General features: G+C 42.7%; 3 protein-coding genes across 9 annotated transcripts in view; 2 read left to right on the forward strand and 1 right to left on the reverse strand.

Annotated features, from left to right (window-relative positions):
- Positions 1-2478, forward strand: part of schip1 (schwannomin interacting protein 1) — a 191277-nt gene extending 188799 nt beyond the window's left edge. For 5 of the 7 annotated variants that reach the window (XM_076735488.1, XM_076735489.1, XM_076735491.1 and 2 more), the window contains 2 exons: positions 134-227; positions 1551-2478. In XM_076735488.1, coding sequence (XP_076591603.1) covers positions 134-227; positions 1551-1602 — 146 coding nt within the window. In that variant the 3' untranslated portion in view covers positions 1603-2478. The remainder of the gene's footprint in view (positions 1-133; positions 228-1550) is intronic. The other 2 variants (XM_076735493.1, XM_076735494.1) reach the window with 1 other exon arrangement.
- Positions 2479-5181: 2703 nt separating this feature from the next.
- il12a (interleukin 12a) lies at positions 5182-7002 on the forward strand. The gene is made up of 7 exons (XM_076735236.1): positions 5182-5200; positions 5319-5464; positions 5570-5659; positions 5991-6032; positions 6244-6387; positions 6524-6565; positions 6733-7002. Exons 1-7 carry the CDS (start codon positions 5182-5184, stop codon positions 6871-6873), a joined length of 624 nt encoding a protein of 207 aa, XP_076591351.1. The 3' UTR covers positions 6874-7002.
- A 415-nt stretch (positions 7003-7417) lies between these two features.
- On the reverse strand, positions 7418-22362 carry LOC143323857 (uncharacterized). The gene is made up of 17 exons (XM_076735983.1): positions 21903-22362; positions 18974-19005; positions 16455-16487; positions 16188-16259; positions 15659-15691; positions 15507-15542; positions 15088-15129; positions 14936-14985; positions 14726-14778; positions 14348-14574; positions 13761-14017; positions 11461-11586; positions 11192-11327; positions 10491-10538; positions 10320-10391; positions 9864-10154; positions 7418-8683 (listed from the first exon to the last, which is right to left on the reverse strand). The coding sequence occupies exons 1-17, from the start codon at positions 21950-21952 to the stop codon at positions 8655-8657; spliced, it is 1587 nt and encodes a 528-aa protein (XP_076592098.1). The 5' UTR covers positions 21953-22362; the 3' UTR covers positions 7418-8654.
- Positions 22363-24016: the final 1654 nt, after the last annotated feature.

Raw genomic sequence — 24016 nt, forward strand, 5'->3', positions numbered from 1 at the left:
TTTTTCCACAGTGTAGGTTTCACAACAGAACATGTGTTCTGGTCAGCTGTGGTGACTGTAGTGTTTAAAGTAATTCCATATTGTAAACATTATTTAGTAATCTCCTTATTCCTCATTATATCTACCACTCCAGGTCTGAATGAGGAGCTTGTACAGTTGCTGCTGATTCGGGATGAACTACACATGGAGCAAGATGCCATGCTGGTTGACATAGAGGACCTCACCAGGTGATGAAGCACTTAATGATGAGCTTATTCACTGCATTCACCATCCTTTTTTTACCTGTGTGGTGTAATAGAGAAATTAATAATTTAAAGAAAAAAGCAGGAAAGAGTTTATATTTTTGATATTGTCTCATGGAAAAAGAGCAAAACCAACATCTCCATTGATTAGTGTTTTCTGACAGATATTTCTATAGTACCAAATATATGGTAGATATAATCTTTCTTTATTCCACACCTTTTTTCTGTCGTATCAAAACCTACATAACCCAAAATGCAACTTGACCACCGACAGTCTGGTCAGAGAAATTTGGGTGTTTGGGTGCTAATAGTGGCTAATGTAGTTTCAAGCAGCTAATTAGAGGCAGACATGAGGAGTGACCCGAAGAAGTCTGCTGAGCTCAGTTCTCTCGAACCTGACAGTTATTTTCAGTTTCAAACTAGTCTTGAAGTGACATCACTTGGGACAGTTTATCAGACTCTGTGCAGCTCCCTCTGGAGCCACAAAAGGCTTTATACAGCGTTTGTCATGATGCAGCAGTAGCCTATTCCTCAAGACCTGGGAGTAGACGTTAATGTGTAAAATCGGTGGAGTTCCCCTTTAACAAACATCACCCAAACTGGAGTAAATAGTGCAGTTGTTAGGGGTTGCTTTCAGATTTAGTGCAGTAGTGTGCTTTCAGGGTGACAGAACTGTCACGGGCGGATTATTGAGGGGGCCCCTGAGCCAGTGTCTCTGCATGAAGTCGCTGCGAATTTTGTTTTTTATTCGTCGCGTCGTCAAAGTCATGGTCATTCATGTCAAGAAAAGAGCCCTAAAGTCCCAGTGAAAAACTGAAGGAACAGCCAAAACATTCACTTTGACAATGTCACAGGAAAGAGTGAGTGTTTATCCCCCTTTACCCCCCTCACTGAAACTGAGCGGACCCACCTGTTGTTGAGAAACAGGTGCATTCGTTTCTAGTTATTGTGCTGTTGGCTTGGAGTGTTCCTGTCCTGTAAATCCTGTTGATATGCATGTCTTAGTTAATACGCCCAATTAATTGTGAATTCAGTTATTGTGCTGTTGGCTGTCCTGGAGAGGAGGGAAGGGGCTGACTGTTTATTTGGGATTAACTCAACAGAAATGATTATACAGGAACATGTCACCCAATACAACAGTGTGGCTCACTCGTGTTTTGTTTTCTAGTGTTTGGACCCCAGTGGAGGTCTCTTGTTCTTGTTAGCGGGATCAGTTCATTGTTGGTTTTGGTATTTTCTTGTTGACAATAAGAAAACCATAAAATTTCACCAGATTTGAAGTAACTCTATGTTCCGTCTCTTCGTCAGGCATGCTGAGAGCCAGCAGAAACATTTGGCTGAGAGGACCCTATCCAAATAAGATGCCCGTCCCTACTCCACCCTTATCCCTTCTGCCAAGCTAAGCTCCCGCTCCAAACCAGACTTTTCCCTTCTGGCCACTCCACCTCTGCCCCGCGTCGATCCAAATCCCGCCCGCTCTGTCCCAAGTATTCCGCTCCTCGCTGCTTCCCCCGTCTCCCCACGTCTACCTTCCTGTCCGACCCACTGACTCCAGTGGTGGCAGCAGCACAGAAGAAGGCCACCCCTCTTTCGTTTGCTTCTGTGGTTTTCTCCTAGCGCTGAGGATGGAGGAGCACTTCCTGCTTCCTGGGAGAAGAGGAAACTGATTGTGTGTTGTCATGGATTCTGTCCCCAGCTTCCTGTGCAGTGATCGGCCTTGCTTTGCGATTGTTTCTTTTTAACTTTCTACATTCGCCACTAAATTATAACTGTCAAATGCAAAAATTGTGGGAAAAAAAATAAAATAATAGTGAAAAATTTAGTAGAAAGTCAGTCAAGAGAAAAAAGAAACAACATTGTATAAAAAAAAAAAAAACAGATGGAAACTAACTTCTTCAGACCATTTTAAGTTGGACAGTAATTTTAAAGTATTTCAAAGTCGACCTGTTTTTATTCTGCACAAATGGTAGTTTTCAACTGAGAAATGTTTATTTGAAGGTGCTAAAAGAGTGTAAAGGAAACATGCCTGCCTTGTAGTGGAGTCGTAGCTTTTGGTAATACGTTCACTCTAATTGCTCTTCAACATTTTGTGAATGTTGATTTTCTGACACGAGTCATTTTAAATGAATAAGTGTGTTAATATCGTTTTCATCCTATTGTAATCAGAAACTTTATTTGAGGGAAGAAATGTTTATGTACAGATATGTAAAATAAAGAATAAACTTTGTTTCATATATGTGGGGCTGTCGTGCGGTATGTTGGATTTGTTCAGCTGCACGTTGCTGCAGGTCAGCTGGATGAATTTGCTCTTTCAAATGCGCTTCCTCTTTCTGACGAATGCAGGAAGCGTAGTCGCTGGTCACAACTGCAGTGAGAATATATCACCACATAACACATAGTATGACTCAACTCCCTGTTTTCGGTCTTGCCTCATCATGGCACTGTTTGTCTCGCACTCTCTTATCAGGGGTTGGTTTTGCAGGGCCTCCATATTCCTTTGGACAACCCCTTTGAAGTCACAATTAGGAGTTTGTCTTTCACGTGAAAAATGACCATTGTGGGCTTGGGGCTATGATGAATGTCCATTAGTGGTTGAAGACATAAACATGCAGAAATGATTGTAGGTGACAGGAAGGTTTAGTGATGAATACGATGTTATTATTCATGTAAGATATGATAAATATTTTTCTGAAGAAGTCCCCCCTCCCTTCCCCTGGTTGGTCATCTCTATGATCATGTACACTGTGGGTTAGTTTCGCTCTTTGATGGTCGTGCAGTGAAGCCAGAGAAAGGCCAGGAAAGTCCTGTCAGCCACTCACTGACCACTGCAGTTTCAGATCGTGCACTTCCTTTCAAAAGTGTGTGAAACACAATGAGAGGATCAGTGGTCCTGAAAACTGGGGCTGGGATAGTTTCAGGAGAGGATGAAATCATGCTTCACGTGCTCATGAGAATTTCACGTTATTTTCACATTTAAGTCGCGTTTGAAAGTTAGCTGTAGACCTTGGAAACAGACGCTCACAGAGCAGTCTCATCACAGGGCTCATTAACGGCCAATGAATTTGGCTAGTTGTGGAAATGTAGATGATAAATTTTGTGAGCATTTTAAGGACTTTTCGTTCATGTTGGTTTCAAAGTTGACGCTGAAAGTTAATTCTCAACCTTATTATCTATTTCCTTTTCGTGTATTGAACCTAAACTATTTTTATACTATTTGTATTCACATCCTTCACTTAAGTAACAATATCACAATACTGCAGAAGGTCTCCTTGAGAGTTCTGCGTTATTCTATAATAGAATAACGCAGAACTCTCAAGGAGTATATATATATGTGTGTGTGTGTGTGTGTGTGTGTGTATATACACACACACACACATACATATATACATACATACACATACATACACATATATATATATACACACACACACATATATGTATATATATACATATACACACGCACATACATACATACATATATACACACACACACACACACACATATATATATATATATATATATATATATATATATATATATATAATACTGTAGGCACTGCAATCACTTGAGCTACGCTTTTCTGTTGGAAATGTTGGGATCGCCCTGGCTTCTTTGCCTGTGAAGAGAGCAGTCACCGACCAGCCGCCCACCCGCGCTAGGCGGAGGAAAAAACCCAAACGAACCCTCATCTGCATTGACGCGAAGAGAAGCTCTGACTGGGCCTGACTCCGTGGTTCAGGGATGGCACAGGAGTAGTCAGACAGGATGGAAAACACCCCCGAACTGGTGATGACCACACACAGGCCGTAGGTTAGGTTTAGGCACGAGGAGTCATGGTTGAGGTAAGAACATCAATGTGAGCCAATCAGAGGCAAGAGAGGTCCATAACGCGTAACACTACCTGCAGCCATCTGCTGGAAACGTGCTTCATCAAACGCTGACGCCCCCCCGCAATGCAGATGAGCCTGCTGGGTTTACCCGCCCTTTCATTTACCGCCAGAGCCCCGAGTGTCTCTTAACCTCATTACCACTCATTTACCATCAGTTGTCTTAATTAGATGAATTAGGAATTAACGAAGTTTATCGTCAGATCCTCACAATGGCACTGACAACACCAGCACAGATGGTTGCACATGACTGAACTTTCCACTGGATCGCTGTGATGGTCCTTTCACTTTCCAAATGCTAATAACTCTGGGATGGATTTACATGCGCGATGTCCTCATTTGTGTAGATGTTAGGGAGTAATTGCACAACTTGCTGGGGTGGAATCTCTTTCATTTAGTTTTTCTTCTTCTCTTGCATGTGTATTATCTCTGGGGACTGTATCCTCGTTATGGCAGCGTGTGGACACTGCTAGTGACTGTATAGAAAAACGCTCCCTCTTCTCATGTGATGCTGCTTACAGGACCACATGTTTCCGTCACACAGGCTACTTATCATTCGTGTTGCTGCTGTTTGCACCTCCCATGTGCTTCCTGCAAATCTGCTCAATTTCAGCGGTCATTAACTATTTTTTGTGTTTAAGCAAATGCAAAGTGATCTCAATAGTTAGTACACCCGCGTGGGGTCATATATAGACTGTAGCCTATTATTACACCTATTTTAAGGAATCAGTATGCAAAGCCGTAAAAAAACACCCTCCTGTATCTAAATTTATACCGCAGTTACATCACAGTTTGAGTTTACTCTTTTCCCCGCAGTTACCTTGTCTTCACACATGAAACAAACAATGCAGACTTCCCGTTTTTCGCTCAACTTGTGAGTGCTGGAAGATCAACGAGGAAATTACAGATGACGTTTTAGTTTTCTTTTTGCTGCGCTCCTGCAGGCCATCGGAGGGAATCCCCCTGCAATACATATAAATTAATCTGATAAGAGGGCAGCAGCACAGTGCTACTGATTTACCAAGCTCGCAAGGACATATCTGATCAGACAATGGCAATCTTTAATTTCTGTAAGTCTGCGGGCCCGACACGCACACTGAGACATGAGATACTGCACTATTTTTCTGTTGGGTTCTGTTTAGTTGAGCACCATCAGGTGTTGATGCTTGTTATTCTCTTGCCATGCAGATTTCGCCAGCTGCGTGCTGCTGCTGACCCTGAGCTGGCGCACATCCACCGCAGCCCCGGTGTCCACTTTGAGCGCAGAGCGGTGCGAACACTGCTCGCTGCTCTTCAAGAGCCTCCTGCTGAATGTCACGGAGCTTCTCAACAGTGTGAGTACAGTTCACTGGAGCATGTTTATGGGGTGATATTGTATTGTTTTTCTTTCCTCTATCACAGTAGTTTGGTAATCATTAACACTCGTCGTATGTGTCCAGGATGTTTTGTGCTTTGGCATCGCCTCTGATAAGGTGGCGCTGAGGGGTTCAGCTGAGACAGTGGCGGCCTGCGCACCGATTCTGACTCAGGTGACACTCGTTGATTGCTCAGTGGTGGAAATGATGAATTATCAGATTATTATTAAAAGTTCAGCTCAACTTTGAATTCTCTGCTGTCTGAGTAGAGTATATATAAATCCTTATAATTATGTTTTTTAACATTTTCCAAAAGAGGATACAGGTTTCATGTTTGTTTGTTTTTGTTTTTTGACATATTTATGGGAACAGCCTCTAACCTGAGCTCAGCTTTCATTAACTTTCACTTGGTTCACGTATAATAAATCAGGTTCACAAATGCTTATTGGCACCAGTGACCAGTAAGGTATAATTGTTCATGTTTAAAATGCTTCTTACCCCACAGAACTCAGGCTGCATGATGCAAACAAAGTCATCCTTCAGTGAGGTACGCTTCAGTTTCTTTTTAAATTCTTTTCAGGATTATCAGACGTAGTGCAAGTTATTTAAATAAAGCTTCACATTTGTTGTTAATCTTTTATTCTATGTATCAGAATGAGAATTTTACGACATCCACCCATTTAATCACTTATTCTTTCTCATTTTTTCAAAGTGCAGACAGACGGCTGATGGGTAATTTTTCTTGTTTGTCTTGGCAGAGTGAATGTCTGAAGAACATCATGGAGGACTTGGCCCATTATGCTGCTGCTTTTCAGTCCTACCTCAACTCCACGCTCAGAAGTCCTGAGGAAGAAGTTGCACTTCTGAGCCCAACTCTGGGAATAATCCAGAGCCTGAGGAAGGTGTGTTTGTTATGCATGTGTGGGAGGGGTAAAAACACACAGAGAGACACAACATGATTTAAAGACAAAAATAGCAAAAATCTTGTGGGAAATAACATCTGAAAGTTACCTGACGAAATCTTCCTTATTTATACAGAACTGCTCCCTGATGCCAAACGGAGAGAATGACTCTTCAGAGGTATTTTTTTTCTATTCCTTCCTTTTGTTTGTTCTCTCTTTATTCTTCATCTTTGAGTCTTTAAGAGGAAAACTGATAGAATGGACTCCCAGGGAAATTCAGGTGTTTTTTTTTTGCATGAGGTGATCAGTGTCTTCATGTTGTTGTCCTCCCGTGCTGCCCTCTAGAAGGACGCTGCCCAGATGTGGGGGAATGACACCTACAGCAACAGGCAGGAGATGTGCAAGATGATGAGGGGCTTCTACGTCCGAACCATCACCATCAACCGAGCTATGGGCTACATCTCCTCAGGAGACCACAGGCAGTAAACGTCCTTCGACCTCACCATCATCATCATCATCATCATCATCACCATTGTTCCAATTTTTACCACAGTCTCTCTACCCCTTTAATTAATCACAACTGAACAAGCTTCCATGATCATTAACTACCATTTACACTACTGGCCAAGTAGTGTTTTACACTGCACATGCAGCAAGACCGTCTGCATGATTTCTGCTCAGGCATAAGCTAGCTGACCCCAGCCTCTTCACTCAGTGGGAGCTGAGCGTCAAACTATTGTAAGGTTAGCAGTGGAGGCCATGTTGGCCTGTTTAAATGTATGAATGTGTTTCAGTATTTGGGGGATGCATTTTTTTAACATATATTTATTACATCTATTTAATTATTTATTTATTTATTTATTTGGTGGCATGTGATGTTATTTATTGTTATTTATAATAAAGGTTTTTTTTGGTATCAAGCACTGAAGTGGAAGTGATTCATGAATGAAGCTGGGGGCAAATGAAGATGGAACTGATCACACTTCATTACAGATGGCAGTGTGGAGTAAAAGAAGGTAAAAAGGAACATCCAGGAGGCCTTTTCCTGTTTTATTTAGTCAACATTTGTTTCTTTACAATTATTCCATAACTCTTTGGAGAGACGCAGGCATGATAAGACACAAGTGCAAAAAGGACGGACTGGATTGTTGGTGGTAAACTGTTTAAGGAAGCGACCCTATCCTCTGACTGTAAACATTACTGCATGATATCGGCATGGAAGACCCTAAAAGATCGGACGTTCCAGATGCCCTATCTGCACATTTTCCCAAATAGTGTTGATATACCAGAAACAAGTGTCATTTAAAAACAGGCACAACAGAAACAAAGCTGTGACTAATGTTTAGAAAATGTAACTGAAATGTTTCCAGAGGCCGCTTACAGTACGGTTTGTGTGTTTTAAGCTTTGCAGCTACAGGATGAGCCTTGAAAAGAAGACTCAAATATATATATATGATTGTTCCCTGTAGCTGTAGCTGCACTCACACAGGTAAAATAATTAAAATTCAGCCCTGAATCTGTTTGTGTGTAGTGGTTTTTCCACAGTGTACACTTTTTTTTTTAAACACACACACATTTATATTGAACAAACACCAGATGTGCGTCCCAGTCGCAGGAGGGCAAGAACGGATTCATAATTCAAGTTAAACAAAATAAACAGAATTATGCAGCTCAATTTAGCTTTTCGGGTTCAGAGTTGTCAAATAAAACACAAACAGGCATAAACAGACAAAAGAGACTTCAAAAATAGATCACAGGTTTGAAAAAGTTGGTAAAAAAAAAACACATGTGCAGGACATAATGTGCACAAATAAAAAAATAAATTCAGTACATCATGGCTTGGACGGTCACAGGCATGTGCATGTGATGTAATGCCCAATTATTTTTATAAAAAGTCCCACAAACACAACATTTAAAAGTGAAACAAGACACACAGGTTGGATTTTTCCAATGTTTTGCAGTTTCAACACTGCAGCACCTACATTTACGTCTGTTACTGGCTACATAATTAGCTACTAGATATCTCAATGACCTCTACACCTCTACCACTACTGGTCATTTTTGAACCTGATAATGCGGAGCATTAGATCCTGGCTACACAAAAAACAGGCCCCTTTCATGCTCAGAAAATATTCAACAGAGAACCACAAACTGAGAGAAGAGCTGATGTTTGGTCCATCTAGTCAACTCTGCTTTGTTGTATTCCTGAGATCCATGACGGAGCAGATATCACAGATATCCAACAGTCACCTTAAGTCAAATATCTTTCACTTCACCGCTCGGTTGTCCATCATGTCTGGAAAAAAAGACACAACAAAAACAAAACACAGCAACTTGTCAGTCCATTGTGTGCGTGTGTTCATGAGAACCACAATGAAGCTAATGGTTTTTATTCAAAACAAAGCAGTAACTAGTTGGCTTTATAAAAATGCAGACATGTTGAAAATCCAAAAGAAGTACAAGAGCCTATCACAAGTTATCAATTAGTCCTGATCCAACCTTCGCTATGGATCTTCTTCCTGCATGGTTATCTCCTGGCACATGGACATTTGACAGATCTGCTCAAACAATTTTGCAGTAATACTTGGGATTAAAACTGTAGTCTCATTGCATTACTGATACCCAGCTGCTGCTAGGCAGTGGGCAAGGAAGGAGTCCTGCCCCATCTTTGATTTTACACGCTTCAACTGACTTCAGTGGATAATACTGCCACTTGACGTCAGTATTTTCCCAGCTTCTAGTTAGCAAAGAAGATCCAGTGAGTTTGCATTTTCATCATTCTTCTTGCAACACTGCAAATTGCTGATTTAGTCCAACAGGCCAAAACAATGTGAAAGTATCAGTTTTATTTTGATGTGTGACGGGGAAAACAAGCACATTTCAGTATTTGTCAAGCCGAATCCAACAGATGTTTTAAGCTACGCTAGCAGAGTGGAACTATGGATGATAATGTTGGACAGTTGGTCAGTCAGACTGAAATATCTCAACAACTTGTACCAGGATTGGAGTTGGTCCCCAGAGGACGAATCCTTTGACTTTTCATCTAGTATCATCATCAGAGTCAAGATTTCAGTTTGTCCAGCGCTTAAGTTTATGAACAAATACCTGCAAAACTAATGTCCATCAGCCTCCGCTGTGCTTTGTGTTTAGTGCTAGTTAGCAAATGTTAGCATGCAAAAACATTACAACTAAAATGGTGAACATGGTAAACCATACACCTGCTACTTATCAGAATCTTATTACTGTCACTGCGAGCATGTTAGCATGATGATGTTAGCATTGAGCTCAAAGGACAGCTGTGCCTGAATACAGCCTCACAGAGCTGCAGGCACGGCTGTGGACTTGTAGAGTCATTAGTTTTTTAATTGTCCTTAAAAATATTCGTACTTATTAGCTCTGGTGTTTATGGTTATCCATCATTATTGTATCTATTTGTTGGTATTTTTCTGTATGTCTGCAGTTCATGTCTTCATTACCTTGCAGTGTCTGATGGACCTCATTTGGCAAGTCGTCCAGTTCCTCCACACTCTTCCACAGGTGGTACGCCGTGGCCTCTCCCGGCCGCCTTCTGCTCTTCCACTCCACCAGCATCTTCAGCTTCTGCATGGTCACGTCATTCTCTGCTGCCTGGATGTCGTACAGGTCCTTAGAGTTCAAGTCTAGAAAGATGGCCACCTGCTTCCACTCTTTCCCGAGCCGCTTGGCCACCTGCAGTAGCTGCTTCTCTGACATGTCCCGGCCCTGAGTCATCACTGTTTTCAGTCCATCTGGCAAACACAAGCAGGTACTTCATTTCACTTTCACTTTCACTTTCACTTTCAACAGACAGGTGCATCTGGAAATCGCTCAGGTGTGAGCTGGTTTCTGCTGATTTGGGGAAAAACAAAGCTCTTCTGAAATCAGTACAGTTAGCAAAAGATGTGAAAAGTCACCTGACTCGTCCTGCCATCGAGGTCTTTTGCAGACCGTTTCTTCTTCTGAGGGGCTGCTGCTCCTCTGTCGGCCTATGAGAGAGGCAGATACGGTGTGAGTCAGCCTGTAGAAGCTGTGAGCATGTTTTGATGGAAAAATCTCTATAAAAACAAGAAAAACAAACAGCTCACTGTTTGTCCTTTTCCTTGGCTTCTTTTCTGTGTTATCCACGCAGTCACCTAAAAAAAAAAACAGAAAAATAAGACAGTCATCACCACTCTGGAGTACAAACCAAATGACACTTTTCTGGTGAATTTGTAGATAAAAAGATCTATGTTTCCTGTTACTGTCAGCTGCCCGATAAAACTGAAAAACGCGTGAAAAAAAACCCACTCTTTTCAAACAGATATAGCCGGCAGCTGGACATACGAGATCAACATGAGAATTCATCTTGCTAGGCTTCAAGTTATGCACATTTGTTTGGACCAATCGGCACAATGGCGGCTCCTAAAGAGGATAGTGTAGCTGCTGCTCGCAACATCAGTTATATCAGAACTGGACTGTATTTCTGTATTAAAAAGATCAGCAAAGAACAACATTGGAGGCTCTTCTTGATGGAAAAGATGTTTTCACTTGATGGTTCATCAATCTGACTGGTTGAAGTTAACCCGTGAGGGACGGTGATGGACAGATAATTCATCCAATCACCTGCTTAAGTATGTTTTGAAAGCGCCTGCCCTTTTCCAAACAGTTTGGTGATGGCTTTCCAGATGGTTCTGTGTAACAAACCATCTGGTGCGTCAGGTTACTGATTTTAACCTCAACACTTCAATGTTTTTTCTTTCACCCTCAAATCACCAAGCATGTTCAGTGTGAATAAATGCACTGGTACCTTCTCTGATGGTGGCCGACCATACAGTCTCCTCAGTGTCAATCTCTATGAGAGACAATTTAAAGGGAGGCGGCTGCTCGAAGAAAGCTTCAAAGTAGCCTTTCATCTTCGTCACTGCATGGGTGAACTTCAAATCCTGCACAGAGACACATAATTCAAAATAATTCAATGCATAACAAATGGAAAATGTGATGATCATGATGATGAAAATGCAATGTACTTTTTTGCAATGTAAATGATTTCACACACGCATACGCAAAGAGACACACCTGAGGTTTGATCTCACCCTCCGGCTCGCTCGTGAGACGATACGTCCCCTCATCCAGCGTACACGTGGGAGGCTTGTCTATCCGAATGTAACGATTCTTGCAACCCCGCACCTGTTTGGCTATATCCTGGTTTACATAAGGACAGCAGGAAGGAGTACAAGATGAGGCGACAGATGACGAGCAGCCTGAATGGTGATTAACATTCAATAAAACACATTTTCACAGGCGGGAGTTGAAAAACTGAAGACGGCTCAGCAAGCCGCTCAGGCTTCAGCCCTCGTCAGTGACTGCTGGACAGAGCATCATAATGCACACAGTGATGGAAAAATCCATCAGATGGGAAAACATGAATTACGCCATTTTTCCAGGTAATGTTAAGTATGGTATGATTATTCACCAGCTGCATGCAACCACAACAACCACACACACTTCCTGAATGACCTTAGCTGAAATAACCAGCCACCCGCTCACATCGCGTCACACATGCACATGTTTTGGTTATGCCCACAATGTCAGACTCAGACAGGCTTATAATATTTGATACACTTAACAAAGTGACTTATTGTCCTTAAATGGACACATCTGTCCCCATCTGCTTTTTTAGAATCAGGGTTGTATTAATACTGAGACTGTCTTTTGAATATCATGCTCTACAAAAGTGGATTAATTTGCAGAAATGTCCAAAATTAGAAAGGCTGGTCCATTTTAGGACCCTTTTTATGGGCTTGGAGCAAACCTATCAAACATATTGTGTGCACTATGTATGTTATGTTAGATCTGCATTTTGTTCAGGGCGGCCTTGAAAAACTGAGCTTGGTCTCAACGGCCCTTGCTTGATTTTAAATAAAGCATACAACAATTGTGTGCGTTATTCATTTCTGTGCAAAGATGAACAAAGACGTTTGTGGGAAAAAAAGAAAAAGTGAAAGTGATTCAGCATTACTGTCATGTAGACGGTGCACTTACAGTAATACACACACAAGTGGCATTGACACCAAGCCCATACATAGCACTGACATTTTTAGTTGAGGTTATACTTAAAAAAAAAACAAAAAAAAAAAAACGACTAATTTACTACAATATGTATCAAAGAGCATTTGATAAGGTCACTGATCCCCTTCAGTCATCACTTAAGCAGAAAGAGGATGACATTTCCCCTTCCATGACTACTTCTGAAGGATATAATGTAGTGTGTCACCATGATTTTGCATACTGACATACTGTATGACCTCATCACATCAACTTTCAGCTAGAGCTGCTTCAGTGTACGATATTATATCATAGTGCATTACTCAAACCTGGACTTAATAAGGTCTTACAGCATCGAAGTCTGTTCAGTTCCAAAAATGAACGAGAAGTGAAAGTTAGGCTGTGGCTCTTATTATTCACACTCAGTTCATTCACAGCACTCACAGGCATTTTGCTGGAGTTTCATCCAGTAAGCAGTTGACATGATTGAAAGTAATGATTGAAAAATTTAGGGAGACTCAGGTGACAGTCTCATGAATGGAATATTTGTATGTGCTGTGCTTGAAGGGATGGGATTTTCTGTATTTTCTTTGTTTTTGTTATTTATCCACTCGCACGTCAGAGCAAAAATTCCTCAATTAAATCATAAAATGCCCTTTGAGGTGAAAAGCCGTGAGGAAGTTTTCACTTTGACTTTGGCTCATTCACATTATTTTAAAAGAGGATCATTAGTGGTTTTATGTCCATTGCATTGGAAATGGTAATTACATGTGAAATCTAGTGGTCTTAAGAAGCCGGGCATAAGATACATCAGATTTAACAAACTTGCGTGTGTGTGTGCATTCAGACATTCGGACCGTTGTGTGCACTGTCCAGTAATGTAAGTGCAGTATTTCATCACACCACAGGAACAGATACGAAAATGTTACAGCGTCCTGAGTGGACAGATGGTGGAAGCAACTGTGAGGTTCTTTTTTCAGACGTGACACTGAAGTAAAGCTAACTGACTGATGTAAAATTGCCAGACGTGTAAAATTTACAGATTAAAGTGCCTGTTTGAAGCAGATTAAACAGGATCCTGCTGCAGCTACAGGAGGTTTTGGTGAAGTTTGACCACATTTCTGGAACAGCTGTCATGTTTTGATCACTTTCAGAAATGCAAGTAAAGACTAATGACAGCCCAGACAGTGTCGCACTTGTCAAGTCAGAGTAGGAAAACTGTCACTCATCAACGGCAGAGCCTACTTGAAATGACATTTTTCAAAAAGAATAAATCCACCTCCATGCCTGGGCTGATTTTGTAACAATAAGGCGCACACACTGATGCTTACCTTGATGTCAGATGCACTGTTGGTTGCCAGGTAGATGTGGAAGCTGTAGCTGTTGTTGTTGTCACTGGCCAGCTGCTTGTATACCAGGACCACCCCGTGACGCTCTACAGGCTGGCTCGTCTGAATGATGGGACCCACGGGCGACAGGGAGGTCACGTTCCACTTGACATGGCTACCCGAGTGGTCCACCGTCGGCTCGATGCGTGGACGGTTGTCCTTTATGTGCAGGACGCTGAAAGTCATCTCATTTTCTTGAGCTGTGTGAAGATAATGGGGTAACAGACGGTTTTATGTTTCACCTAGAGGAGCTTTAAATGATAGATAAAAGATTATGACACCAGCTAAAATTAAATATTTTGTGTAACTGCCTGAAGATGGGTCATAATCTTAATTAACAATCAAGAATTGCACCTCACTTACAAAGAGATCAACTAAATTCAAAACAACCTCCAGGCGACACCTTTGTTGGATATATCTGACGGTCATAGCGTTGCCTTATGGGCCAGGAAGTCAAGATGACAATTATGAATTATATATTGAAGACAGAAGACAGGCCGGATTGAGACAGCCCTGATATCCACTCTCACCGGCAAGGCAGACGGAATGAGGGAACTGGATGGACTTGAGGACGGACGCCTCCTTATTGACTGTGTCCACGTTAAAGATGGGGCCGGCGAATTTCCAGGAGTCCCGGAGGAACGAGCCGAACTTGGACCAGGACAAGACCGAGTACCGCAAGAGGACCCGCTCCGATGCTTCAAACACCAGGCCGGTGACCGAACACTCATATGTGCCCTCTCCTTCCAGCTGCACCCTGAGACACACACACACACACACACACACACACACACACACACACACACACACACACACACACACACACACACACACACACACACACACACACCGTCAGTGATGCTGCACATGAAGAATCAACAGAAATGTGCACAGACAGGCAGACTCACTGTAATCGTCCCTTAGCGATCCTCCTGGGGGTAACAAGCTCATTGCCGTGGCTCTGTCAAACAATTATATCATTTTAGATGGCTTACAGAAGGTCCTCCTTAATATCAGAAGGATATCAAATATAATCAAGTGTAATTAAAAACATCAGGCAGGCGAGGCGTTAGAAATCACCACAGTTTGCCAGATAAACATCTGGTTTCTGGGCTCACCTGCTGGATGGCTTTGCATTTCTCACAGCATGATTTGAAGAGCCTCTCATCTGTCAGGACGCAGGACAGAAAAAATTAATTAAAAAACAGGGACATTATTCACAAGACACAACAGAACATTCCTCATGGAGTAACATCACTTATCATCTTACCTTTCCCATTTGAATCCTCAGCTTCAGGTCCGGGGGCTGACTCTAGAGGGCAAAATAATTCAAGTCCAACATTATTACATGAAAATCATACGTCAGAGGCTGAACTCCTGTGTTAAGCCTCTGGCAGACACCCCAGACCAACTTCTCAGATTGTGGGCCAGTTTTCTGGTTGTGAGCGAGGGTGGAGCGCGCTCAATTACACGTCGAAACAGCCAGCGGACTCTGACATTTTGTGGCCTAATTATGTAGTATGACTGCCATTAAAGATGCGGCTCTGGCTCTGTAGTCCACAGAGCTCCCACTAAAGCCATGGCAACTATGACAACAAGCTGACATGTAAACAACAAACAAACAGTTTTACCAGTTACTCAGGCAGGATCAGATATGATGTTGACACAAGTTTTCATGAAGTGTCATACCATTTTTAGACTCCTCTGCATCGGCCTCTTCATCGTCTGCAGAGAACATGAGGGAGATAAATCAGGTTAAACCGTTCTAACACCATTCACTCTTTATCTTGTCAGATACTTGAATTGCAAATGTTTTCTAGGATTGTTAATGGTTAGCTTACCCTCCTCTCCTCCATCCTTCTCGGCACAGCCCTCTGGTGACAGTCAAAATATGGAAGGAAGGCAGGATGAGAAACAGAGAAAGTATTACACGATTATTCGCTCTCTTGCCGAGTCGGATGAGAGGACCGATATCCACTCTCATGTCTCTGTGGGAAATATGTAGCTACCACCAGCAGCCAGTTAACTTAGCTTAGCACCAAGACCTTAAACAGGGGGAAACAGCTAGCCTGGCTCTGTCCAAAGGTAACAAAGTCTACCAACAATTTTATAGCTCACTAATTAACACGTCTGGTTTGGTCCAGAAGCTTCCTGTGGATGCAGCCTCTGGATGACCTGCAGAGGTTGGACGCCACGTGCAGGCAGACCATCCAGAAGGGCGACGCAGGAGATGACAAGAGCCTGGATCAACACCTGCTGAGCCTTTATGCTAAGCTAACCGTCTCCTGATTGTAGCTTCATATTTAACAGACAGACATGAGAGCAATCAGTCTCATGAGCTGCAATGGAGCCATTCAAATTGTCTCTCACCAGAATCCTCATCCTCCTCTTCATCCTCCTCTTCCTCCTCCGAGCTGTCCTCATTGGATGTTCCCGCATTCTCTGTTCCATAAATCAAGACGCAAAGGGGACGTGTGAGAGAGCCGAAAACGTTGCTCTGAATTTAAACATGACTGCTGAATTATTAGTGTCACGATGGTTGAAAAAAAAGGAATTCAACGTCAGAATAATTGAATACGTTTTCTTATGAGCTATGTAGACACAACAAAGGAGTTCTGGTATGATATTGAAGCTTACCTGAACTACTGCTGTCACTTTCTGTCACATTATCTGTAACAAATGAGTAATAGTTTCGAGGTTAGTGCTGTTTGACCTGTAAAAAAAAATGCCTTAATGTCAATATGTGTATATGTGTGGCGTACATTTCCATCTAATTAGTCATTAGCTATTACTACATCATTATTAATATTTGTTCTTAACCATATCATCTGTGTCATCGTTACGGGGATTTCACCATGGTCAAAGTTTTGATAGCATCATCAACCGACATTGTGGTTATTACTGTGCCAGGCAGTTAATGCGTGACCGTGCTGTTGCTGACCACAGTGTTTGAGGAGGAGTAAGGTCAGGCTACGGCGTAGGGTCCGCGTAGGGGTCTGCGACGCAGTAGCATAAACCAGGCTTAAAGCTATGTGAGTGTCTCATGTTAATTTCACCTACACAGGAGTCATAACTCTGCAGTGAAAACACAAAGAAATAGCACCCGACAATAAAGCTTGTATAATTTCTGACAAACCAGTACATTGCTGTGTGTGGCGAAAAGCACACGAGGGGAAACTATTCAGACTCTGCTTCTTTACTTTCTCACACACCGATGACTATTTACCTCAGAAAAAAACCTCAGGTGCAGCCACATGCTGTGCTGCTAAACTCATCTCCACACTTGCACTGCTTAAGGCTTTCCTTACATAGGGAAAGTAATAATAGACGAACACAGTCTCAGAAAAAGAAGCACCAAGTTTTACCTTTTGTCACAGGGGCTCTTCCTCAAACAGGTGCAGCCCCAGCGAGAAACCTCTGCTTTTACTTCGCTTCTATGTTTGTGTACCGTGTGTGTTCTTTAAAAAACAGTCTTCACCCTTATTAGTCATCAAAAAAGTCCTCTGCATGTCTGAATTACACCGCCAGCTTCTACATATCCATCATTCCGCAGCAGCTGAACTGTGGCACCCCGTGAAGAAGCCTGTGATAAGTGCCATGCATTAACATTCTGGCACATTTATGCAGATGGGCTCCAGAGGAGCTGCTTCTCCTCTCTTCCCAGCAGCAGTGAATGTCCGTGGGCCGGGCCATCTGGCTGAGTGCCTGGCCGTCTAATGGATGGAGCCCATCCTCTCTGGCCCACAGAGTTTTATCTTAGACTAACAAGCAGATGCTGCCATCGCCGCTCCACTCGCGGCACCTCCCTCATCAATCTCGCTCCTCCACTCGGCCTGATCTGTCTGCTTCAACTCTCTCCGCACTCTCTCTCCTCCATTTCTGTCTCCTTGGCCTCACATGCCTCCTATGGCCGATGTCTTTCTCTACCGCTGCTGCTGCTGCCTCATCTGAGCCAGCAGGCATCCCTCTTCACCCTGGCATGGCCGCTACCCTTCATCAGACTGACAAACAAGGTGGAAAGCAAACACCCGCACAGATACACACATGCGTGCACGCGCACACACACACACACACACACACACAGGCTTGTTTACAGCTTTAAAGATCTGGAGAGTTTCATGGGTGTTGCCTGCCATCTGCTGGTGTACATAAAAATAGCAAAACCAAGGGCATGAAAAGGTTGATGAGGTGCACAGCTGCAGTTCGTCACCTTTCTGGCATGAGGCCGATCCAAAATAAATATTGTTTCTTGGTCAATGTCACAATAAAAGTCAGTGTTTCTGCTATCTGTTATAGTCATTAAGACACGGTGGGCCACCAACACAGTACCTGACACCACAGCAATCTCTCACCTCATGATACAAAAAAATGATCCCAAAGAGTTTCACAAAAACAGAGCACTCACAGCAGTACCTCGAGTCCATGTACTGTAGTCAGTATCAGGAGATAAAAAGTCAAATCATGACATGCTGAATCATAACCAGTTTTAATTGTCTACCTATTATTACCAAGTCAACTACAGAATGGGTATTTTTTGCCATTTAATTTGAATATTTTTGCAGGCCTAAGAGGTAAAAAAATCTGGTAACGCACAAGAGGAAAAAAGAAAATATTAGAGATAGGAAAATAATTAGAATTTGTGTTCTGGTGTGCATTTATATGTACTGGCATCAGAGTTATCCTAGTTTTGTATTTTTATTTTATTGAAGTTCAGAGTAGGTATTACAATACAAACTGTGACTCACAGACATGTAGACCTCCCAGTCTCAATAAACATATGCACCAATGCCTCCTCGTGCTTGACGTGTTGACATTTTTAGACTAAAGCTCAAGGTGTTTCCTGTATATCTTAGTTCGATTTTAGTTAGCTTTATAAGTACACAATATTATTTCAGTTTTTTTTTTTTCCTGAAGTGCTTTTACTTTTATTTTGGTTAACTCACATATTTTTCACACCTAGCTTTTGTATAGTCTTAGTTAACTATAACAACCTTGGACTGTGTGACTGTGCATAAATCTTGCTGCCCTTTAAGTCAAATGACATGGAAATCTGGGAGGCTTACATGTTGTCCGACATGTGAGCAGGAGGAAAGTGAAAGGAGAAAGAGAAGCCAGCAGTGGGGGTGAGGGAAGAATGCGAAAACGTTGGTGAGTACCTTTGTTTTCAGGCGCAGGGATATCACCGTCTCTGTAGGGCAGAGGAGAAAACATTCAGACAACTTTCAACTACACAGAATACACCAGGAGCCTCATGAGGGACGTCTGGGATGTGTGATGACAGTTATGGAAGCATTTTGGACGTGGTGGCTCTAAACATTGTTAGAAGAGCTGCAGGCTCTTACAGGAGACCACTTCTGCTTTCGAACAGGAACACGAGCAGCTGGGTGAATTAGAAAAACAGGAAATGTGTACAAGCTGCCTGCATCTCACTTTTCTCGCACTTCTGACACCAACCCATCCTGTCGAACGATAGGCTCACCTTCCCTCCCAAACTCTCGCTCTGACCCACTTTCAGAGCAGCGCTGATGGTACAGGAAACCGGCCATGGAAAGATACTGGCTGGGCACTTCTGCCATTAAACAAAACTGGTCTGCTTCGCACTTTTTTTTCTGCTTTCAGACAGCAGTGAACGATATTCAGTTCAATAATGTCCTAACTCACTTTCAGTGGCACCATATTGTAATGATACGATCAAATGGTTTTATCATTTCATAAAACTCTGGCATCTAAATGTTTAATTCCAAGCACACTGTAATTCTAAACTAACAAAATGAGTAATCGACGGTTTTGTTTTAAGCATGTGACACGTAACAGTGGAACACATTTCACTGCACTTATCTTGATTATTCTGCATTATTTTGACGCATCTGCCACAGCGTGATACATATCAGTATCATGAAGGAATTCTTATTCATAATAGTAATTTCAACCTTGCACAGCAGGCATCAATACCAGTTCTTCCTGACTATTTAGCTCTTTGAATCCTTTGATTTGTACTTGACCATCCAGGAATGTATGAGCTGAGTCCAAATGTTGTAACAGTTCAGATGATGCGTCTGACTGAAGCAACCTGTTGACACAGAATGAGCTTCAACAAGAGGCAACACGTCTGAGATCCGTCAGGGGGAAGACGAACGGGTTCACCTCCAGCCGGCGTGAAAAGTAGGTCAAATCCTGACCTGACTCTTCCTCAAAATGCACAACTGGGTGGTCAAAAGCAAAATCATGCGTCACGAAAGCCAAATTGTGGTCTTTTATTTTGCTGTCTGTTAATCCCGATAAGGAACCTTTGTTCTCAAACGTCTGTTCAGGAAACACTGTTTTCTTCTCTTCAAGGTCAACACGTTTGCCGGAGAGTCGCACCACAACAACACTAAGGCTCGTTAGCTGCCCTAATCATCACTTCCTCCTATGAAAAGCTTGCTTTTTTTTTTTCATCGTTCAAACAGGAAATAAAAAAAACTCCCTGGCTTGACTCCTCCTGGTTTTCTCTGCTCTCACTTGTTTCCATCTTCCGACTTAAAAATATGATAACAGACTCCTCTGTGAGGGTGTTGGTCTGTGTCTGGCTCGAAGATAAAGGCCACAACATTTACATGCTTCCTCCAACTTCCCATAAACAAAATGAAGAGAGAGGACATCTGTGTGTAGATAACAACTGTCAGTCTGTCTGCAACTAAGACGCTGGAGTGCAAAAAAACTGTTGACCTCTGCTACCTTTAGTCATTAATATTCTACCTCAGTGCTTTCACTGTGACGTTTAAAGACGGTCATAAACGGAAACAAGGAAATGTCCCGCTGCTGCTTCTGATATCAAGTTTCCTGTAAATTATACTATTTAGTCGTCCCTCCTGGGCATTGAATTCTAAATTCACTGAACATTTTTGCAGTAATCCAATGTTTATACACCCTGTGTGGTGTTATCATTCAGGTTTTTCCAGCCCTCATCACGGCAGTATCCTCAGAAAGCGATGAGTCATCAGTATCACCTCTCCTGTCTGTGGTCGACAACGCAACTGACAAAACATACTGTTTAACTATTGAACGGGCTACCGGTATGAATCCAATTAGGGCTGTCAATAACAATTATTTTCATTGTTGATTAAAGTGTTGACTATTTTCTCGATTAATCAATTGGTTGTTTGGCCTGTAAAATGTCAGAACATGGTCCTTAAATGTCTTGTTTTGTCCACAACCCAAAGATATTCAGTCTACTGTCATAGATGAGTCCAGAAACTGGAAAATGTTTATCTTTAAGGGGCTGGAATGAGAGAATTTGGACTTTTTTCCTTAAAAAAAATGACTCAAACAGATGAACTGATTATCAAAATAGTTGCCCATTAATGTAACAGTTGAAAACTAATCGATTAATCGTTGCAGCTCTAAATCAGATGAGTATACGATATTTTAAATAGATAAAAACCACTGTGTGTGTGTGTGTGTGTGTGTGTGTGTGTCCGTCACATGGCACGTGTTTAATAGCATCATCAAGCCTAATGGAAACCTTAAAGAAGGAAGTGATGTTTAAGTGTTTTTGTGTTTCTCACTGTGTGCTGAGGCTGTTTTGACAACAACACGTGGTTGTTTTTCTCTCTTCTGCTGTTGCTATATGTTATTAACCAACACTGAGTATCTGAATGTATCGAATACCTGCTTTCTCGCTCCATGATTTGTTATCAAACACGCTGCTCGCTTGCAGTCAGTGGTGTCTCCAAACAGCGTGATACTTTGTTGTCAGTGAGTCATCACAATGTAACAGCAGCGTGCAGCGCAGAGCGACACCGACAAAGACATCACGACTCTCTTACTTTCTCTTTGCAGCTACGTTCAATTCCGCGTGCTTATGAGCAGGAAGCAATGGTTATAGACAAATAAAACATCTATAAAAGTCACAGATGTGTTTCTTTCGCCTCAAAAATGCACAACCGGAGGAGCCCATAACCGACAGCCCCAAAAGACACCACTTCCTGTGTTGACGCGGAGCGATTTTTAGCGCTGCATCCAGAGCAGGCATCATGTCTGTATGAGAACTGATCCACAAACAGAGGGGCTGTCTGTTTTTCTACAGGCAGCAAAAAGTCTTACCCGTCCTCCAGGTGAGAAGCCGCTCCGCAGCTCGCCATCTCTGCCACCATCCTCCGTCTGTCCCCAAACCCTCGTTACACTTTCTGCTCTTCCGCGGCGTGCAGCACTTGCGCGTAAAGGCACCTGAATATGATCCTATCATCGGCTATCAGTGTCCGCTTAAAGCGCAGGGCGGTAATCGGCGCAGTGATGGTAATCGGAGCCGTCGTGTCTGAACAACTTCTTCACATCACTTGTCCCTCTGGCTGCAGGATCCCTACAAAACATGTGCATTTAACAAAAAAAAAAAATGCGCTCATAGTTCCAAATATCCAGACAGAAAACAGTCAGCCAGCCGTTCTGCAGCGTGGATGTGGATGTATTGTTTCCTCTCACAAACACCAGCTTGTGTGCGGGGCACTACATGAAACCCGATCTTCACTCCATGTTGCTCACTTCTGCGGCGCTCACAGCGCAAGGCACAGCTTTCAGGATCGGCGGCGCAGCGCAGTTGCGGCGCAGCGCACGGAGGCTCTGCAATGAGCAGCCACATGTGGGCGGGGTGCAGCATCCCGCCTTCAGCATGGGCTTTGTAAAGTCATGTTGATGATTTACAGCCGGACTTCTAATACTTTATGAGGTACTAAGAATACATTGAGAGGTTCAGGTAGATAAGGAGATGTTTGTTGTTATACTTTAAAGACGACTGATATCAGCTGCATGTCTGGCCCTGTTGTTTGTGCAGTGATTACAGTTAATAAAGTGAAACTAATTAAAATTCTAATCGTTTGTAGAGTCCCCATACATGCTCATCTTTATGCATTACACCACACACACACCAAAGTTTATCCGAAATGCAGCTATTCAAGTCACATGTAGAGATACTGGGATGTGAGTTGGAACGAGCAGAACACATCAAAATAAGATGTCTGCGCTCATCTGAGACATATTTGTTTGCTGCACATTTTCTCCCACACATAAAAGGAGCAGCCAGCACTCCACAGTGCAACTAGGTCACTTTGAGCGGGAAAACATGCAGATCGACTGCAGAGCTGCATTACCTGCAAGACACCAGCAGATGTCCCATCAGACAACAAAACCAGCACAACACAGCAGGAAAAACCACACCTTCACAAAATATCTTTGCACCGGAAGTCACACTCAAACTAGAGTCATGCATTTGAGTGTCAGCATGCAGTTAAAATGAGGTGTGTGAGGAGGCAAAGTATCCATCTGAGGCACAAGCTCACAGTCCATCAGGAGAGCAGGAGAGGTATGGAGAGCTCTCCATGAGATGTCCAGTGGGAGAAATGAGTGAAGGATCAAGGGTTTTCCCATTGATCTTCATTGATCTTTTCCTTTCCTCCTCTCTCCATTCACCCGTCCAACTTTCACGGATGGATATGTAGTTTGCAGCAGGGAGGAGAGAGAGAGAGAGAGAGAGAGAGAGAGAGAGAGAGATGCCGCAGACTAACAGGGACATTATCCAAGTCTCGGAGTCTAAAGGGAGAGATCAGCTCCTCGGCGCAAGAGGAGACAGCACAACATCAGACTCAGTGGCGAGACGATACCCCCAATACCTCAGGAAATTAGAGGAGATAAAGCGAGAGGAGTGGAGGAGAGGGAAGGTCGGGAGGAGAGGAGATGAGAGGAAGTTAGAGAAAAGGTTAGCTCAGAAAGAAGAAGGGGGGAAGGAGTCATGCAAGTCCCTGAAAGTATGAAATTATCAGGTGGAGGCTTGAGACTAGAATTCTGGGTTTGATTTGGATTTGAGACTCAACTAGCTGAAGATTCGGTTTGACTTGAGACAACAAGCTGAGGAGACTTGACCTCAGATCAATACATGTTCAAGAAGAGGAAGACTACAGCCACGGCAGCAGCTCTGTGAGCCTGTGCTTAGGCAGAGTGGTACTTTGAGTTCAATTCCGTCGTGTTAGCCTTCACAACACAAACAAGGACCAAAAGACTGTCTTTACTTTTGGACAAAATTAAATTTTGACCTGATGATACAGAAAAAGTTAAGGGATCACCAACATTATAACAATTCACTCTGAGGGGAGCGTGAATATCTGGAGAGAAAAAAAAACAGTTGTGAACATCACGGCGGCACTATAGGAAAAATCAGGAGACCAAAG

The sequence above is a fragment of the Chaetodon auriga genome, chromosome 7 (assembly GCF_051107435.1).
Source record: "Chaetodon auriga isolate fChaAug3 chromosome 7, fChaAug3.hap1, whole genome shotgun sequence".
Classification (NCBI taxonomy): Eukaryota; Metazoa; Chordata; class Actinopteri; order Chaetodontiformes; family Chaetodontidae; genus Chaetodon; species Chaetodon auriga.

Coding starts and splice junctions, on each gene's coding strand:
- il12a (XM_076735236.1), top strand. Junction 5,465..5,569: donor TCACGGAGCTTCTCAACAGT/GTGAGTACAGTT, acceptor GTATGTGTCCAG/GATGTTTTGTGCTTTGGCAT. Junction 5,660..5,990: donor GCGCACCGATTCTGACTCAG/GTGACACTCGTT, acceptor CTTACCCCACAG/AACTCAGGCTGCATGATGCA.
- LOC143323857 (XM_076735983.1), bottom strand. CDS start 21,952: ATGGTGGCAGAGATGGCGAGCTGCGGAGCGGCTTCTCACCTGGAGGAC. Junction 16,488..18,973: donor CCCTGCGCCTGAAAACAAAG/GTACTCACCAAC, acceptor CATTTGTTACAG/ATAATGTGACAGAAAGTGAC. Junction 11,587..13,760: donor ACAGTGCATCTGACATCAAG/GTAAGCATCAGT, acceptor TATGTAAACCAG/GATATAGCCAAACAGGTGCG.